Source organism: Phaethon aethereus (assembly GCF_964289735.1).
Source record: "Phaethon aethereus genome assembly, chromosome: 3".
Taxonomy (NCBI): domain Eukaryota; kingdom Metazoa; phylum Chordata; class Aves; order Phaethontiformes; family Phaethontidae; genus Phaethon; species Phaethon aethereus.
In genome coordinates, this window is record NC_138576.1 from 95,217,870 (window position 1) to 95,237,998 (window position 20,129).

Sequence of the window (20,129 nt, forward strand, 5' to 3'; positions counted from 1 at the left end):
TTAACTGCTGTCATGTAACCAACACCTTTTTGTTCCCCCCCAAATGGCCTGGAATCAGCTACAGGGTCATTAAGCCTTCCCCTAGTGCCCCTGCTTGCGGGGTGGGGGCTTATTTCACAGAATCACAGAATCACTAGGTTGGAAAGGACCTTTAAGATCATCAAGTCCAACCATTAATCCAAAACCACCATGTCCCCTAAACCATGTCCTGAAGTGCCACATCCACACGTTTTTTGAACACTTCCAGGGATGGCGACTCCACCACCTCCCTGGGCAGCCTGTTCCAATGCCTGACCACCCTCTCAGTGAAGAAATTTTTCCTAATATCCAATCTAAACCTCCCCTGGCGCAACTTGAGGCCATTTCCTCTCGTCCTATCACTAGTTACTCGGGAGAAGAGACCAACACCCTCATCGCCACAACCCCCTTTCAGGTAGTTGTAGAGAGCGATAAGGTCTCCCCTCAGCCTCCTCTTCTCCAGACTAAACAACCCCAGTTCCCTCAGCCGCTCCTCATAAGACATGTGCTCCAGACCCCTCACCAGCTTCGTTGCCCTTCTCTGGACACGCTCCATTTCTCACTGTAGGACTGGGTCTGTCACCCTGAGAGCACGGAGACACTTTTCCCACGGGACATAGGAGTGGGGAGCAGAGCTGGGGGGCTGAGTCATCAGGCCTTTGCTGCCCACTCACTGCACAGTGCTGAAACAGCTCCCGCAGCAGAGATGGACCTCCTTCCAAGGGCCACCGCTCCACTTGCCTCTGCGGCAACAGCCCTTGGCCCTGTGACGGGATGACAAGGGGAGCTCAACTTCCCTGTCAGTGAAGGCATTACCTTGAAGGTCAATGCACAGACCCCTGCCCCTTAAGGAGCTGGGCAAGAGTTTACAAGGGGTCAGTCTTTTTTAAGTTAAAAAGCCAGGTCAAAGGAGGTTAATTTTATAAGGCTGCTGCTGGTAAGCTCAGGGTCTGCTTTTGGAGCATGGTGGAAGAGCAGCTCAATGCAGCATTCCTCTCCTCCTCACACCAACTCTCCAATACCAAAAGGAGACATCCTCTCCTGTGTAGCTATTAATACAGTAACAAAAGCACCCCGGGAAAGTGCTTTCCCAGTAAGACAGGGCACCCCTTTCCCTCCCTGCATCTGGTAGCACTGTGGCCCAAGTGAAACACAGAAACTGTGCAACACCAGGCACTAACACTGCTTTCGACTGACATCAAGAACCATCCCCTTGGATTCCAAGCACCCTCTCCAGCACCCTACCAGCCTTGTCACAAGGTCCCTGAAGTGCTGGGCTGGATGTTCCAGCTATCCCCTGTGCTCAAGTTCCTTGCAGAGATGTTATGAGCACCAGCAGCATTTCTGCATCTAGAAATGGAAAGAAATTTGAGAAAGTACTGAGCTGCTCTGCTGCAATGTATGGGAATGCAGGCAGGGTCTGCGGTGAGCAGCAACCTGTCCCGCTGTCAGGGTGATGAAAGAAACAGGCCTGCGCACCCCTTTGATGGCTGAACTCTTGGCAGCAAGGGCAGATGCCCAGGGAGCTTGGCTCATAGCCCCCTTTGCAACACGTCCTGCTTTAAGTTCTCTGGCTGGAAGTAGCATTTACTGAATGAGAATGACTACAGTCCTGCTACAATTGTAGCTGTCAATACTTTGGGGGAGCAGAGGATAGTGGGGAGCACCACCAGCATATAAAGGCTCCCCATTCTTTCTGCCTCCAAGTCCTCTTATTTATATCAGGCACTTAGCCAAGCACAAAACCAGCTTCCTAGCACTTTGTGAAGCTGAGGAGTCTTAGGGACCACATATGAGATATGGGGCTGTACAGCCACTGAGATAGGGAAGAAAACCCCTTGCCCTCTAGTGATGCCTGTAACTCCACCTCCCTTTTTCCCCCCAGGTGAGCTGTTCACCGATGAGATAAGGGAGAGGAGGCTCTGCTCACAGCAGCTATTCACCCTCTCCCCCTCACACTGATAGCTAAGTGGAGCAAGTCTCTCATTATGAGACTGGGCCGATCCCCACTACACCCTCTTCACCAATCCTTATCTGTGTGATAGCCATTTCCTGCTCCCCATCCATCAGCATCACTGTGCTTCCCTTGGTTCCCTTTTGCTCCCTTGGTGCTTCAGTACCGAGGACTAGCTTTTAGCATTACTTGTTGCGTAGCCTAACAAACATAGGCTAAAAAAGCTGAGCCCACAAGTAGGGGCAGGACACTCTCCCTTTCTAAATTACAGTAGCATTTTTAATCAGAGGGGTGTCCCGAGTTCTGCAGTAGGATGGGACTGTTTACAAGAGTGCGTGCTGACTTGCGAGGCTGCACGGACAGAAAAAAAACCTTTGCCAGAACAGAGCAGGGGCAAAAGAAAAAAAAGAAGATGCAGCTAACAAGAAACATCAGAGGATCAAACACTCTCTACCATTTAATGGCTTTAGGATAACACTGTGCCATCTCCCCATGCTCTCATGGAGCCTCTCAGTGCTAGTCTTGTGGCAAGAACTTCACTGTTCCAGAAGGACGAGGACCTGCTGCTGCAACTGGTGCTTTCTGAGGCTCAATCCCCATATGCCCCCTGAGAACAGGCAGCATCGTTCTGTCAGTGGGATCAGGAGTGGGGTCTCTGCTGATCCCTGATGGCCAGAAGCCAAATGCTCCAATGCAGTAGTTGCAGCCATGTTGTATGGAAGCTGCTAAACCTTTCAGATCAGCAGCTTGTAACATGTGTTCTGCATCAAGTGTCCATGTAGCTTGCAGCTGGGCTGCATACAGCTGTCCTGCCATCAAAGCATCACAGTTATTTCAGAGTTTACTCTGAGCGAACTCCAGTGCAGTAGTCAGGGCTCCCTGCATGCCCTTGGCATTTCCACTGCCCTTAGCGACGACGGGAGAGCCTCCTGCCTTCCCTTCCATCTGTGTACAGACAGCTATGGCCCAGTCAGCAGCGGAGAACACAGGGAGGCAGTTCTGGGGAGGAGACACAGATAAAAGTAATTTGGGCTGTGGAGCACTCAGCAGTCTGAAGGAATGAAAGGTAACACAACGTTCTCTCCTCACCCAGCGTGGGCCCTCACTAACCTGAGGCAGTCATGACTGGGAGGACCACAAAGGCTGAGCTTACATGTTAATGCTGTGTCCTGCCCCCTGGGCAAACATGGTCTGGAGGATCCAGGAATATCTCTGTGCCCATCAAAGGCTGAAAGCATATCTGGTCCTAGTATGGTCATCTCAGGTCCTACCCCTGCGTGATTAACCATGACCGCTGGGCAGAATACCAGGACAAGCCTCTCTCCTGGGACCTGCTGAACAGTGGGTCCAGTCCCCCTTTGCAGGCAGGTTCCCTGTGTCTCTACCAGAGTTCTGCTTACCTTGGACACCTGACAGGCACAGAGCACTTCACCAGAAACCTGAGGGCTGAGCAGCAGGACTGATGCGCCAGGAGACTTATCACACAGCTGGTTCACTACCTTCATTAGGATCTAGGAGATTCAGGGAGAAGAGGGGTCAGGCTACAGAAAAGGAAGCTGGCATGCAGCAGACAATGTGCCCAGCAGCTCCCTCTTACTGTATGCAGCACCTGAGGTATCGCTGGGCCAACAAGTAATGTGGATTACTCACAGAGAGGGAGTCAGCTGGGACAGTATCAATGATGAGAGGTTGGTTGCAATGTTTTGCTAGCAAGCTTTGTGCCTTCTCTTCAGCCTGGAGGAGGAAACACACAGCACTTGAGAGGCTACAGGGTGGGCTGGATGGGTATATATATATGCAACATATGTACACAGGGAATGGAAGCGCGGCTCTGTGGGACAGAGGGGAGATGTATGTTAGCAGAAGACTGTCAGACTGAAATCTCCACATGAAGACCTGTAAAACCCTGCTTCCTCAAAAGCAAGCGGAGTTGAACCCCTTTGAAATGTAGAACAGACAGTGACCCGCTCGGTCCCCAGCCTGTCTCCTCGACCTACACATCACCAGATGTCTCAGGCAGGCTCCTGTGCCAAGATGCTCCTACTTCAAGAAAAGAATAGTTCTTGCTGAGAACACTAAGTCACGAATAAGCATTTCCAAAGGGCTTTTAATGTAATCATGTAGACTAGCAATACCCATATGGGTGGGAGAAAGGCTCTGTCCTGCCTTACTGAGTGACCTTGTAAAGCCCGTTTTCAGGGCCACCTCATCTTCTCCATGTATGAACAGCAAAGTTATGCCTATCCACCTGTTGCTGATGCAGGGCTCTCCATCCTCACAGGCAGAGAGACACGGGGATTCTACTGATGCCAAAAGCCCAGTCAGTCATTCACTGCATTTTAAGTGATGGCCCTGGTTAATGCCAGTGAAATCAACCCAACAAAGGGCTTGTCTTGCACCGTGTGTGATTGTACCCGCTTTCTTCTGCCTTCTAATGGGACCCTAGTAACTTGAGTGGCTGTGAAGTGTGACAGAGACACCAGGTCCACTAGTGTATACCACACAGTGCTATTAGCAGGCTGCAAGTGAGTGTGCTGCTGCCACAGTACCTGCTGCAACTCCAGTTTCTTGATGGCCGTGTTGGCTGTTCGCTGCAGTGCTCTGAGAATAGTCTGTAGTTCTTTTCTTTGCCACTGGGGCATTGCAGTGTTAGCCACCACCTGCAAAACAATTTGCTATGTAAGGACACTAAACTGTACGTAGAAATAAACTGCTAGTTCTCTGGGAGGTCAGGCTGGAGCCTGGCCTCTTCACACAGGGATATAGGAGGATCTGGGATCAGGCCAGCCAGTCACTGTGGTGTGTAGCTTTCTCTTTTCAGCTGCATATCTAAAGCCTGGGAACCCTTTTTCACTGGTTTACCCTCCCAACCACTGTCTTCTCTCATATTCCCTCTGGCAGCAGGTCATCTGCAACAGAGGCACCTAGACACTGGTTGAAAACTTTGCGCCCAAAGTGGTGCCAACAGGTAGCAACATGCTCTTGCTACTGACCATGGTAAGATGTGAACCTGGTAGGGAAGAAGTCATGTGCCTCAAGTGTATAGAGCCCATACTGGGATCTTTCTCTACAGCAGCATAATTCTTACTTTGGTCAACTTGCCCACTTCTTTGGAGAGGTTCTCCACTTCAGGAATAGAGGTGCTCCTCTGCTTCATTCGTAGGCAGACAGAGTCCACTTCCATAGCCAAGCACTGGCCTACTTCCCGGGCCTGGAGAGAAGGAGGGAGAGAACGCTTCAAAGGCAGCAACAGAAAGGATGAACAGGGATAGAGAAAGTGGGGAGGCAGCAGGGTCATAACCACTGGAGCACTGCTCAGGATCCAGTGGAAAGACACCTACAGGCAGAGGTTTTAAGATTGTCCCCAAGAGACTCTGGAATAGAACATTCCTCTTTAGATCTGCAACCAACACTAGCTGGACACACCCAGGGGACCATGCTGTTGTGCATTTATGTTTCCTCAGTACCTCACACCAAATCATCATGATTTCAATAAGAAAAACTTGGAAGCCCCAAGCCCTTCTCAGTGCTCTTTTTTTCATTAGCAAATGCAATCTAAAGAAAAGTCATTACCTGTTCAAGCACATTTCTTGAGGACCAGTTCAGCTGGTCTTGGTGCATTTCTTATTGCTTTCCCCAACACCAATGCTACCGTTAATAAAAAAGCTAATACAAGGGTTTTCTGGAGCATTTGCTCTCTGCCAGATCTTTGTGCCCGTGATGGTCCTGCTAGACTTCAGACAAAGACAGCAGAGAGTATATACGAAAAGCTGTGGACAGTGAAGACTGCTCTGCCTACCAAGGATACACATCCCTTGTTTCAAGTCAGTCCCTCATGCCTGCAGTCTCCCTTGTCTGATTAACACATGCATGCAGCTCCTCGTGGGGGGTCTCCAGGTCAGCACTTCCAGCAAAGCATACAGATGTGCCCTGCAGCTTTTCATTCCTCTGCACCAAGAAAAGCCTTGCTAGGGACACAGATGCACAGGGGACAGCCAGCCAAAAAGCAACAGATTTGCAGGGGTGGACTTTGCCTTTAGTCTTCCCAGCTCCACTGACAGTGACTCACTCTAGTCTGACTGCAGCCTTAAAGGAAGCGGGCAAGGTTGCAGGGCCCCTGACACTTCCAGATATTCAAAGGACACAGCGATCTCACGGACACAATAATAGGTTGCTTATTTTTATACAGACCCATCAGGACAAGAGCCACAGTTTAGCAGGAAAAAGACTAAAGAAAAGAAGCAAAAGGGCTGTAAGAATGAGACCAGAGCCCTGTAACCATAAAGTGCAAATCCAACTGTGCTAGGCAGGAGGTGAAACCAAAACACAAAGGATCACACCTTTAAATACCTACCTGGGGACTGAAATTTACAGTCTAGAGGCTTCCTGATAATTTGTGCCAAGTTCCTATCTTGGAAAAGGGGGTCTGAGGGGAGGAATGAAGGTCAAGGAGACAAGAGAATAGGACAGGGGAAAGTGGAGGTGAATAGTCAGGTATGGCAGCAGAGCTGTGTCCAAGGGGTGAAGGAGGAAGCCAGATCAGGCATAGAAGGGAGGCTTCAGCCAAAGCAGAGGGAAGCTAATTGTCTAAGCAGGGCTTTACAAAGTTGGGTCCTTCTGGCATTGCCTTAACATGGCAGAAATCTCAGTTCCCCCCTTCTTACCTGTTTGGCTTGTCCCCCTGTCACTGCAATGACACGGCTAATCCCTTTAACAAGCTGACGCTCACTGATGATTGCCAGATCTTCCATAGCTCCTGTTTGTAGAAGGTGCCTGCAAAGTCAGAGAACAGAAAAGAAAACAAGCTTCTCTCTGGGAACAGAAATCAGGAAGCTTGCTTTCCTTTTAGACAAGTCTCAAGTCTGGCAGCCTCTCCCAATCCCAATAGCTTCAATCCTTTCCCATCCCTAAAATCCTGATGGCACCCTGTCAGGCAAGAGACAGAAGAGTTGAGGCTACTCCAGAGCAACCTCTGTGGCATCTGCCCAGCAGGCTGCTGTCAAATAGCAGGTAACAGCCAAGTTCTTCCTTGCCTTCCTCTCCTTTCCTTCAGCGGTGGGATGAATTGGGATTTTTCTCTTCTACTCAGCTGCTACTGAACCTTGTGGAAAGTAATTTTTTCCTCCAACTCCACCATTCTCTTGACAGGCCAGCTCACAGACTGGCCCATAGACTCCAGTCACAGGGTAGCTGTGCAGTCACAGGGCACTGACAACCTCCCCGTTCCTTCTTGGCTATTCAACACTGGATATGAACACTAACACTGTCTCGGGTTCTGTTACCACAAGTAATCATTTCAGACAGCTTCACGAGAATTGATCATCTCTACTCCCATGCAGGTTCTTGTCCCACTACTCCCACAAGAATGATCTCATGACTAGAAACTTGCCCATTTTCAACTGAATCTACTCAAAGGCCAATTTGTTCTTGGGTTTTTTTTGTGTCAGCATTGTCCTAACATTGATTAACTCTTCTTCTATTCTCATTACTGCTAAAAGCAAAAGAGGACAAAGATAAGTAATGAAAATAATCAGCGTGGTCTCAGGATCTCACAACCATCTCAGAGTATCCTGCTGGGTCCCCAGCCCTCCTGCAACCCCAAAGCCAAAGCCTTGTAACTCTGATGTGACAGGCCACATACCCCTTTCCCCACACTCTGCTGGTGCCCTGTGGCTTCCAGGTTGGTTTCAGACTATGAAGCAAGGAAAAATGCTTTGCATTTCACTGAAGTTCTCTCTCTCTCTCTCGGACTTCCGAAGCTTTGTAACTAGGCCATTCTGTCCTCACAAGATCTTTTCAGTGAGGAAACTTAGTTGCACAGGGAGCGGAGCTTGCAAGAATGTCTCTACCTCAGCCAGGAGTGCCCACAAAACCACCTTCTAACTGCAAGTAGAAGTCACTTACGTCCCACAGCAGAGCTCCACAGAGGTCCGCGTTGCAGCCTCAGAGTCACACGTCAGCATGCTCTCCACAGGGACCCCCAGGGACACTATCCTCACCGGATCTGGATACTCCTGACAGAGGAGACAGGGATCAGCAGCTAACAACATGGTCCTTCAGGGGCACTTACAGACTAACTACATGGCTTCAGGTCTCTGCCTCACTTTTGCCCTATTCTGGAGTAGCCCCAGAGTCAGGAGCAGCACTGCTTCTCCCCCACAACCAGCCACCATGGGGAGAAAGAAACAACTGGGTGACACTACAAGCTTTTGGTCCAAAGAAATGAGCAGGAAGCCTATGCATCACCAGCCTCCACGTTTTACAACACAGTGCTCCCGAGATCTCCTCTCTGTCCTATTTCCTTCCTGAGTTTTGAGAGTCAATTCCCTTGCAGAAACCTGTTGCATCAACTTTACTTGCAACCCAGATGATTCCTGTTGAAGGACAAGACTCATGAAGATGGGCGTTGCCATCCCATCATACCTCATCCACTGCACGGAGTCCCTGAACTCTTCTTGCCAGTGTGAGTGGGACCTCAGCCATATGCACAACCTCGTTTTGTTTGATCACATCCTGGACGACTTGCTCCACTTGCTGCAGCTGCTCCACAGTCACAGGGCCCTGATGAAGTAAATCAGCCACCTTATGGAGAATCCTCCTGAGAGGTACACAACAAAGGAGGGAGAACTGGGGCAGGGTCCCCAGGCAACTCAGTTTGGACACACCACTCTCCCCACTGTGTCTCACCTTCCCTACTTGTAAAAGGGAATTGTGAACATCATGACCCTCCTGCCCACTCCTCCGATAAGGGATAAGGATTTTTGGTCCAAGAGCATCAACCAAACTCTTGAAGAGAGATGCTGCAATGAGTGACAGGTTACCAGGGCCAGTACTCAGCCTGACCCAACAGCTTTCAGTTCCAAACCCCTCTCACCTGGATGACCAGCACAGACAGCAGATACGTGCTACAACCAAGCTGGTGAACCTCTGAGACCCCTTTACACTACTCAGGTCAGCCCCATGTCCACTGGCCTTGCTAAATCCCTTCCCCTCTGACTCCCATTCATATTCTCAGCAAGCCCACCCCAGAGTCAGGTCAATGCAAAGCAGAGCCAGTCATCTCCAGAAGGCCAATTCACTGCTCAGTTAAAATGTGACATATCGCTAAAGGAGTGATTATGGTGAGAGGAGAAAAATCCCTGGAGAGAAGGTCCGTAATGGGATGTTGGTACTGCCAAGAACAAGAAAAGAGAAGTACAGAGCACCTTGGTATCAAAGTCGAAGCGCAGCCGCTCTGCTGTCACATGGGACCCTCGTTGCTCTGTGTTGTTGCCCAGGACCTGGCGGAGCGCAAAGTTCAGCAGGTGGGTAGCAGTGTGGTTCGTCATGCAGGCCAGCCGCCGGGCCTGAAAGCACAGACAAGCTGGCAGGGGGTGCTGGTTCTCCACAGCTCAGGGGAGCAGGGATGGCATGAAGAGATAAGGGAAAGGCTGCATGTGAGGGGATGGGAGAAGATGAGAGGAAAAGCAATGGGTGCATATCTGTCAGATTAATTTATGTCACAGGGCAGATCTAACTTCTTTTCCCGTGGGATCACCTCTGTAAAAGAGAAAAGGGTAGGCTGGATAGACTTCTGGACAGACCACTGGGTCACAGAAGATTATGGAGTTACTTGTGCAGTGTCCCTCCCACTGCACATCACAATGAAGAGCAGTCTCAGGAATTCAAGAGACAAGGCTCTGTTGTGCCCAGATTACTCAGGATATCACAGGACTCAAAGCAAGGCTAGGAAAATGCTAGGAGCAGTATGTTATCACCTCATCCACAAAGAGCTGCACTTGGTCCCCAGCACACAGGGTTTCCACAGCAGTGACCTCATGGATCACATAACCACCACAGAGACGAACTGACTCTACTGGAAAGAGTATGTCCTGAGCAGAGACACAGAAAGATGAGTTAGGACACAGGGAACATCCAAAGACCTATACTAGGTGCCTGCTTGATCTGACTGGGAAACACAACTACCATTGATCCCTAAAAGACAGGGATGGGCTGGGAAAAGAATGGACAAGCCTGCTGCAAATGTAACCAAGTGCCTCAGAGCTGCCCTGCACCCAGCCACTCGCTGCACATGTTGATGCTGCCAGCTTGCAGTGGAGCGGCAGCAACACCACCTGTAGTGATGAATTTTCCTAATGAGGATCCTTGTTCATGAGAAAATGGACAGCAGCTGACAAGGCACCTGTCTCAGGCATCCAAGGTGCCATTTTTGCCTCACTGGGCCAGCAAGAGAAACTTCATCCCTGCTTCATCTTGGGGAGAAGCGCCGAGCAAGGCACTATCACATTCTGCAAGGCTAAAAAGGCAGCATCAATGCCCAGCAGTGATTCTCAAAAGCTGAAAATGTGAGAGGGAGAAAAAGCTGCACCCCATGTAACTTCCTAGGACAGGGTCAAAGCTCTCCCTCTGGCAAACTTGCAGGAACATGCTGCAGAAGTGGAGGTCCTCCTTGTTGCTTTTGGAAGGGATAAGAGTTTTTGAACTGGGTCTCAGGCTGGGCACCCCTTGCAGTTGCCCAGAACGGGACAGAGATAAGTTACTCAGCTCATGGACCCTCTGATCATTGATCTCTCTGCATTGCAACCCCAAGCTCGTGAGAGTGCAGCACACTGAAGGGAGACCCAAGAAGACTTTACACTTCCCCAGCAAGAAGAAATTACAAAGGGCTGAGAGAGACAACCAAAGCAGCAAGTACACCTCTGAAGTTACTGCTGCTTCTTCCTCACCCCACCAACCCTGATGCAAGCCAAGGGAACTGTCAAGAGTCAGCAGCTTGCAAATTAATGCAGTAAAACAGCCCATCACTTGGGGAAGTCTGCGTGGCCTTAGTATCCATGGCTGCCTTGAGTTCAGGCAGCAAAGGGGCTTACCTGCTGTCCTAATCGTATCATGTAGCCTTGGTCAGAGGCTTGCCCTCCCTGCTCTGCATAGAAGTTAGTCCTGTCCAAGATGACACCACAGCGTTGCCCTGCCCCAACCTCCTTCTGGAGAGACTGACCTTTGTACAGCATCAGGACAGTGGCCTGGCATGGGCTGAACTCTGTCAGGGGGAAGAAGATGGCAGCCATTAGTGCTTACACCCTGCCAGATTGCAACATGAAACGAGGGGTTGCTTCCCCATGCCAACCCTGCCAACACCCAGTCTATACTGAAAGCTGGCACTTTCCTTTGCCTTGATAGGAGAGGAACAGCTATTGCCAGAAAGGACAAAGGATCGGTTATTTGGAACTAAGTACCCCATACTTATGTAGTGACAGACCCACTGGGTAGCAGGTAAGCAGGCAGCGACGCCCAATCTGGCTCCACATGAGCCTGACAGAACAAGATGTGGCACAGGCACATCTGCATCTTACTACACGGTGTGCTTGGCCAACCTGCCTGCCTTCTATGAAGGGATGACAGCCTTGGTGGACAAGGGAAGACAGGGATGTCACCTTCCTTGATGTAGCAAGCTTCTAATGCCCTCTCCCGTAGGCTCCTTGAAGCCAAATTTGGGCAACATGGACTGGACAGGTGGACCACAGGGTGGATGTATAACTGGCTGGGCAGCTGGGCCCACAGAAAATTGCTGAACAGTTCAATGTTCAACCGATATTCAGTAGAGCTACTTGGGGCCAACACCATTTAACACCTTCATTAATGACTATCCAAAACAAAATGGGATATCCTGCTTGTACATAGCAATGAATTGGTGGGGACTGGTTGATACATTGAAGAGCAGAGCTGCTTTTCAGAAGCATCTCAGCAGGCTACAGAAACAGACTGACAGAAACCTTGGGGTCCTCAGGAGCAAGCTGAACACAAGTCAGCAGGGTGCCCTTGCAGCAAGGAAGCCTGCTGGGCTGTATGAACACCAACATAGCCAGCAGCTCAGAGAAAGTGGTTATTCACCCTTATTTAGCATTTGTGAGACTACATCTAGAGCACAGAAAATTCTGGTTGTAAGTAAAGAAAAAAAACCTTTTCAAACTAAGAGTGATAAAGAACAGGGAACACAGAAGCTGTGGGATTTCTGTCTTTAAAGATACTGAAAATTTAAATGGACAAGGCTCTGAGCAACCTGATCTGTCTGTGAAGCTGATGCTCCTTTGATCAAGAGACTGGACATCCAGACATGCCCTCCAACCTGAATTATTCCATGATTCAGATTCAGGAGGTGGGACAGTGCTAGCTTGGAGATTCCTGCCAATGTCACTGCTGAGCTTTTTTCCTCCATTGTGCTCTTGCCGTGGTGTATATATAGGTTGAAGTGCCTCACTTTCTGCTTAGTGTGGGTTGCCACCAGCACACTGGGTAAGATGGAGCTGGCTGTACACAGCTATGTCTAATTGTTTGTGACAGCCATACCACCTTTTACCCTCTGTGGTTTAGCTTTATGCTTTCCCTAGAGCACCAGCAACCCCAGTTGCCCTAAATGATAAAAAGCCTGCACTGGCATCTAGTGGTCTGCCAAAGAAATAGCAAGTGCACTGTTTTAGACGACCACCTAAACCCTTTGCATAATTATTCTTCATTCTCCCTAGCACTCACACCCCGAAGCCTAATTGTTGGGGACAGACTCATCTCTGGCAGAAATCAACAGTCCCCGCTTCACCACTGCACAGTAATACCAACACAGAGCTCACAGACTTGTCACCAGCCCAGAGCCTTCCTGGGGACACACCAACAGCAGTAAGAAAAGCACTTACTATGGAGTGAGGTACAGGGGCAGAGAAAAGATGCAAGCAACCAGGTGGACAGGTTTGAACCACAAAGTACATGTTTTGCATGCATGAGGTTAGGGAGTAAAAGCAGCCTTGTGAGGGATTCCAGCACCCTCAGGCAGAGCTTGCACTACAGACAGGACCTGGCCACTTACCATACTGCCCGTGCTGCCCAAGTGTGTAGGCGTACTTTGGAGAATCATCAGTAGCAGGCACGTTGCTGCTCTGCAGCTGAGCCAGCGAGTGCACATCAAGGTGCGTGTTTGTGTCCTCTAGCTGTCCTGTCTGTGGGCCACCAGCCTTCCGCTAGAGCGCAGAAAAGGCACAGTTAGTTGAGGGATACCTGGGGACACTCAAACAAATAACTGGAGCTATAAGGCTAGGAACAACTTCCACCTTCCTGGAAAAGGCTTATTTAGATCCAGGCTGATGGAGGCTACTGCTAAACCAGCCCCATTCACTCAAACCCCACAAGCACTCAATACCACCCTGTGCTAGCTTTGAGGCAGGCCATAACCAACAGCTAACGCAACCCTCTCTGCACAGCTTGCTGTGCAGCTGTGAAACTTCCATGCCATTAAAGCTCACAAGAGCAAGGTCTTGAACTGATTACTGCACAGGATGGGCAGCGCAAGTCTTCCAGCACTACAGAGACCAAAGAGGTTTTGTAAACTCTTCATAAATCACTTGCTGGCTCTGCTTTGTGTGAGGAGTTGGACTACATGACTGACAGAGGACACTCCTAACCTATATAATCCTATGATAACCTCCACTCCAGCAACAGTCAGCATCATAAAATACTTCTACTGATCTGAAGAGAATCACCAGCCAGTACTTTTCAGTCTACACCCAAAAGCAAAGGCATTGTGACTCCACTGCTGTTTCAGACCCACTGCCCCTTCAGGGGAAAGGCACATGGCTCTGTGGTGCACCCAAAAAGCCTCAGCAGCTAAAGGAATTCTGCCTCCATGCTCACGGGAGAGAGGGAAGGCTCTGGATTATTCTCACAAGGTGAGTCTCCCTCTTACCTTCGCATCTTCCAGAGCAAGTTTGTTAAAACCATCTGAATCCAAACTGATCCCCTTTTCTTCAAGCATCAAGTCAATCAGATCCAGAGGGAATCCCAAATTCCCATAGAGAGACCAGGCTACTTCAGCTGCAGGACAAAAAGGAGGACATGAACTCTGTGTGAACACAGAAAGCAAAGGCATCTCAAGCTTTGCTTGGATGCGACCAAACTAGTGTGTGCCTTGGTAACTGGATTTCCCTATGTTGTGTGCAACTGCACTGGTGATGGGGAAGGGAAGTCATGCAGTTCTTCTTGTATGGGACTGAGTATTAACAATGCCCCACAGCCCCATCCCTGCTAAAATTCAGTGCAGCACATCTAGACAGGTAGCTGCTCTGATTGAGTCCTGAGCTCCTTCTTTCAGCTGTGTCTTCCAAGACCCTAGTTAATCAGCCAATAAAGCAACAAGGGAATGTTTTTAACTTGCCTGGTGCCTAGTTTGTTGTGAGAACAATGTACTAGAAAACAAATGCAATCTGAAAATAGGAGCAACATCTGCTCCTCTGCCCAGGGCTACAAGGTCAGTGAAACACGTTGGGGAGGCGGACATCCACCACAGTTTTGGCTGCAATGCTTGCGAGGACCTGGATCAAAACATCTCTAAGTGCAGCTTGTCAGAGGAGGGAGACGCACCTGGGAAATTTGTGAAGGGCTCCATCTGTTGCACTGTCCGCTCAATGATGCGCCTCCCACGCTCGAGGGAGGACAGAAAAGCTGCCTCGTTCTCATTGATGATATCCATCATCTGCCCAAGGATCAGAAGAAGGGTTAGCCAAAACATCCCAGGGAGTTCTCCAGCTCAGCTCAGCCCTCCTACCACTGGGCTCCCTGCTACAGTCAGCTCAAAGCACATCAAGCAGGTGTCTAACAGGGGTGCTGCATCTGCTTGAACCAGGCTTTTTGTTCTATAAGTATCCATCACAACACGGCTCTGACGGCATTACTAAACAGTGACAAAGTCATTGTGCCTCCTATCACCATTCCTGTCAAGGAAATATTGACCATCCACCTGGGGAAGGCTGGAGGCTGACAAATGCTCCCTGTCAGACATTCATGTCTGTGACCCAATTAAAATTGCATGGCTGGAACAGCCAGAGAAATTGCTTGTCACAGTTGCTGTCAGCAGAAGCAAGCTAGGACTAGCCTTAAACCAATCCACTTTGGACAAAAGGTATCCAGGCTAGGACAGGCTGTACTTGCACTCAACAAAAGGGCTACCCCAGCTTTTTTTAGAGCAACAGCTGCCTTACAGCAGGACAAGCAGCCCCGGTAAGGATCTAGTAGAGCTCCCACAAGGAAATCTGCCACAGATACTTCTTGTGCCCAGGATACAAACATGTTCCCAGCACATCTCAGCCCACCCACGAGAGCATGGTTATGGAGGAGGCTATGCAAACTCCCCCAGCCAAGTCCCAAGGAAGGTCTGATTTCTGCCCGAGAGCAGTGCCTCACAAAGATAAGAGAGGGGATTCCTCATTGCTCACCTGGTCTGCATTCTTTGTCAGCTCTGGATAGGCATCTCCCTGTGGAGTGAGCCTCAGTTAGTGACAACATCCTCAGCATCTTCCTCGGCGGAATCTCACAGCATGCCACAAGCATTACAGCTGTTTCTTAGTCAGGTGAGTGTGAAAGGAGACCCAGTGCATGGCCCCAGGGACAGCAGCACAGGGGGAGAATCACATGTGGACTTACAGCTGCCCTCTCCTCGCTATCTCCCCGTGATGCACATCTGCTAGCCCCTGGACAGCATCTCTTGGCAAACACATCCATTCACAACAGCAAGAAAACATTGTCTTTTAGGATGCTCTTAGTACTTGCAGGGACCAATTTCAGATGGCTTTAACCAGATATGACAGCTTGGAAGCCACTGCCCTTGGGAAACAGCAACGTGCACTTGCATACACTTACACACACACACACACTTGTGCTGACTGTACCACTAAGTCCCCTTCCACCCATCACAAATGATCAGGAGACAAGAGATTTTGACTGCTGTGATGCATAGCATCAGATACACACTCCTGGAGCTCCTTCACATCCAAGATTGTCCCCTGACAGTGTACAGGAAAGGGATGTGGGGCTGTGTAGGACACGTGATACTCTTTTTACCCCAAGGCAGCAGTTCTTACTCACCAGCACTTCCACTACGGTAGGCACCAGGGAGGCCAGGAGCCCAGGTGGAGCATGAAGGACTTCAGAGCAAAAGCGGACAGCCCTGCGCAGGATCCGACGCAGCACCAGTCTGAAAGCAGGGCAGGGTTCTCCAGGCAGCCATGTAAGCATCCCTGCCCAACTCCCACATCCAGCTCACCCCCAACACAGCTCCTTCCTCTGGCCTGATCTATTGACACAGGCCAGCTGCTCCACATGCTCTACACCCATCCAAGACCAGAATCTCTTCGAGGCTCTCACCTTCTTGCCTCCCCAAAGCTCATGCACTCCTCATCTTGGGCTCACACCAGAACCTCTCCACTGGCTGTCCATATTCCTTTCTAGACCTAACTTTCTCCACCCCATGACATTTCCTCATGTCCTTACTCTGCTCCAGAGAGGCCTGGGTAGATGCCATCAGTGATGCACACACACAAGGTGCGCACGTGATCTGCCACCACACGGTAGGCCATATTCACACGCCCAACATCAGCATCCCCAACCAGACCTTGGTATCTGGGCCCCCTGCAGCCCTAAAAGAGAAAGTAAAGAGACAGATCAGCAGAAATTAATGGCTGCAGAAGGAAAAGTTTAAACGCAAGAGGCAGCCAGCTACACTTGACATTATGCTTCTCAACTACCTCTGAACCTTGTGCATCTAAGATGTACTCATTAAATCCTTCCAGAGCATTATATACCAAGTCTTCCATACCCAAGACAGGTCAGACAATGCTCTGGCACTGAGGAATTTAAACTTTGGAGGAAAAACAGATCAGCAGTGCTGACATAGCAGCAGATTTCCAATCTGGAATTCTCCCCAGTTTCCCTAGAATGCTGCTCTGGACCAGTCTGGACATACCTCCTGTCTCAAAATACCACACAGTAAAAAATGTAGAGAAGCCCGTCCTATGATACCAGACAAGCACTCTGCATTCAAGAAGCTTTTGCTTAGCTATGACTCTGAGCATAAGCACCGTCACCTTGTGAATGGCATCCAAGATGGGAGTGAAGAGATCTGTGTCGTAGTTGGAGCGTTTGTTCTGCAGAATTGTCACCAGCCTTTCCAGGCCCATCCCCGTATCCACGTGGTGCTGCGGCAAGGGAAGCAGATTCCCCTCCACCTCTCTGTCAGACAGCCAGGAAAAACAAAAGGCAAAAGAGAAGCAAGGGTCAATTCAGGGGCAAAGAAAAGGAGCAGGTGAATCAAAGAGAATGGCAGAGTGACAGGGGATGGACACAGCAGGTGACCCAACAAAAGGAAGCTCAGGGACAAGACTATGAGCAGTCTGCCTTGGCACTGTCAGGCAGACAGGATCTGACCATCTGATAGTCAGGATAGACTGTAACATAGGGAAAAAAGCCTTTTCTGAACAGGGGCCCAAGGCCTTCTCCTCCTTCTGCAGGTTCCTCTGGGCTCCTACAGACCTCAGAAGGTCTCTGGGATGCAGCAGTGAGGGAGAATAGGCAGCAGAGTTTGAAGGAGGATAGAACAAATAAAGCAAAGGGGACTGAGAGCCACACTGGACACATCTCCACAGCTTCTTGCTTGTTCCTGTATTGCTGTCTCCTGGAAAGGGAATATACATGTACAATTCTGGAGTCAGACAAAGGGGAAAGGCTGTGGAGTCCAGGCCAGATGCCTGCTACCTGCTATATTGCATGAAGACCAGGTTCCAGATCTCTACTACATCAGGGCTGCCCTGGTTCACCAGTGTGGCAGCATTTCTGCCACCACCCACGTGGTCATAGTGGATCTCTGTGCAGGGACCGCAGGGACCCGTGTCCCCCATCTCCCAGAAGTTGTCCTTCAGTGGAAAAGGAAGCACGTGACTGGCAGGCACCCTGGAAAGGCAAACAACAGAGGTAGCAGCGCTGGGGCACGCACACAAAGCACACAGTAGCCTAGATCACAGAGAAAGTTGGAAGGGAGGAATCCTTTCTGACTGCTGTAAACTCAATAACTGAACTTATTAGGATTCTTTTGGTTCTGTTCACACCGAATTACTTTCTCTAGCAGAAACAAGCTGGACCAAACCAGACAGGATCCTACTCACTGCCCAGAATCGCTGGCAAACTCAGTTTGGCTCCGGCAGATGGAGAATAGGGTCTCCACTGGGTCTGTGGAGCCAACTTCCTCCTTGGAGGGAATTCCAGCAGAGCTAAGACCTGATCACAATGGACAAGGCTGAACACCAACAGTGGCACAAAGCTTGGATTCAAAGCCCACATACAGCCTGGAACAAGCTCTCAAAGCTCAGTAGTGCTCTCTGCAACTGCTTCATCTTCACACTGAAGCAGCCATTGCTAGCTTTCAGAGGAGAATGTACTCTCTGCAGCTCACAATGGACAGGAAGCAAAGGATCAGAGAACCTTCACACACTTCATCCAGGCAGTCTTAGGCACACAGACCCTCAGACTGATAACTTATGAGAAACAGCTTAAAAGGTCAAGTGCCCTAGAGCACTCAGAGCCCAGCTGACTTAACAGTCCAAACAAACCAGAAACGAAATGAGTTTAAACTATAACTTTTGGCATCTCTATCTGATTCCCATCAACTAAAGAGCAAATGGGAGACTATTGAGACTGAAATGTCAGCACCTGCTGCTCAGAACCTCTTCTCTAACACACTTACCCCAGGCGGAGCCATATATCCCTGCACTCCTCATCTGCGCTCAGCCTCAGCGAGGAGTCTCCGCCAAAATAGGTGACGTAGAGGCGATCTCTGGGGATCTCGTAGACCTCTGTCAAGAGCTCCCAGGCCATGCTACATGCCTCCTCCTGAGCAGGCAGGGAACATAAACTAAGCACAGTAATCCAGCATGTAATAGTGATGCAGGACGGTTGTTTAGAATGGGAGTCAAACACCAAAGAAGTTCATTTCAGCTGCTCTCTCCCTTTCCAATTTTAAGGTTATGTTGCAAAGAGCAGTATGAAGGTAAGGTGAATGAGACAGCTCACTGCTGTCTGTGGAAAATTGATGTTCCTAAATTGTTGGGAGACCCTCAGGATCACAGCATGGTCTACACCCATGTGCTTACCAGCAGAGTTACATGAATTATTTGCTTTCCAAGGAAAAAATGTATTCATTAGCAAAACAACTAGCATCTTTTATCCTTCTTCCCTTTTCAAACTTTCTAGTAACAAGCATCAAATGAACTGGAAACCTCTTTTCACTGTATTAAATGGTCAACACTGGCATTCACACAGAGAACTTTGATTTGTACACATTCACACCATTGAAAGGCTGAGCACTCTGAGTCTGCAGGGCACACTTAGCAATTCAGAACACCAGCTGACTACCTCTGCTCCAGGACACAGAGCTCTCAAGAAGTAATTTGGAGCTTACCAAAACGCCTTCTGCAGACAATCCTATGGCACTACAGCACAGAACTACAGCACTGCTCTGAAAGAAAGGCCACATTTCCCCCCATCCCCTCACCTTAAAGTAATCCCCAAAGGACCAGTTCCCCAACATCTCGAAGAACGTATGATGGTAAGTATCTCGGCCCACATCCTCCAAGTCGTTGTGCTTCCCTCCCGCACGCACACACTTCTGGCTGTTCACCACCCGCCGCTGCCGCGCCAGCTCGCTCCGGGGGTGCACCGTGCCCAGGAAAATGGGCTTGAACTAGAAGTCAAGGCAGGGAGAAATCTGCTAGTGCCAGGTTCCAGCCAGCACGGGGGGCTGTGCCTGGGGCTCCCGAAACACACACACAGCGCTACGAAAGGCGAACGGGAGGGCAGCGGCGCGGTAAGCTCAGGCGGGACCCCATCCCACCGCAGGAGCCCTCCGTGACAGGGGTGTCCCCGAGACGGGCCGCGCTCGCCCGAGGACGCGGGAAGTTCGGGGAGGGGACCCGCAGGGGGAACCGCAGGCGGGGCAAGCCGAAGCCCCAGGCCGGGCGGAGGCCGGTGGAGCACCTGGTTCATGCCCGCGTTGACGAAGAGGAGGCGCGGGTCGCCACGGGGTCGCACAGGGGCCGAGGGCAGGCGGCGGTGGCCGTGGCGCTCCTGGAAGAAGCGGAGGAAAGCGGCACGGACCTGCCCCGCCGGCGGGCAGCCAGCACCCCCGCGGCGGGGGCTGCAGCGCCAGCCCCACGGTACCGCCAGCAGCAGCAGCCGCTGCCGCCGCAGCCGCCCAGCCGCCGCCGCCATAGTGCCCGAGGGCAGAAGGCGGTGAGGCGGCTTCCGGAAGGGGCGGGGAGAAGAGCGGCGGCTGGAGAGGCCGACAGAA

At 50.4% G+C, this 20,129-nt stretch overlaps 1 protein-coding gene across 1 annotated transcript; it reads right to left on the reverse strand.

Moving 5' to 3' along the window:
* Positions 1-2,806: 2,806 nt before the first annotated feature.
* AARS2 (alanyl-tRNA synthetase 2, mitochondrial) lies at positions 2,807-20,050 on the reverse strand (the record flags this gene model as incomplete). The annotated part of the gene is made up of 22 exons (XM_081997905.1): positions 2,807-2,971; positions 3,373-3,483; positions 3,623-3,706; positions 4,522-4,632; positions 5,061-5,183; positions 6,637-6,745; positions 7,877-7,986; positions 8,396-8,533; positions 9,178-9,318; positions 9,730-9,843; positions 10,843-11,012; positions 12,831-12,981; positions 13,704-13,831; positions 14,378-14,489; positions 15,229-15,267; positions 15,878-15,986; positions 16,283-16,428; positions 16,876-17,020; positions 17,543-17,737; positions 18,528-18,673; positions 19,335-19,523; positions 19,817-20,050. The coding sequence occupies 22 exons, from the start codon at positions 20,048-20,050 to the stop codon at positions 2,807-2,809; spliced, it is 2,970 nt and encodes a 989-aa protein (XP_081854031.1).
* Between the last annotated feature and the right edge of the window lie 79 nt (positions 20,051-20,129).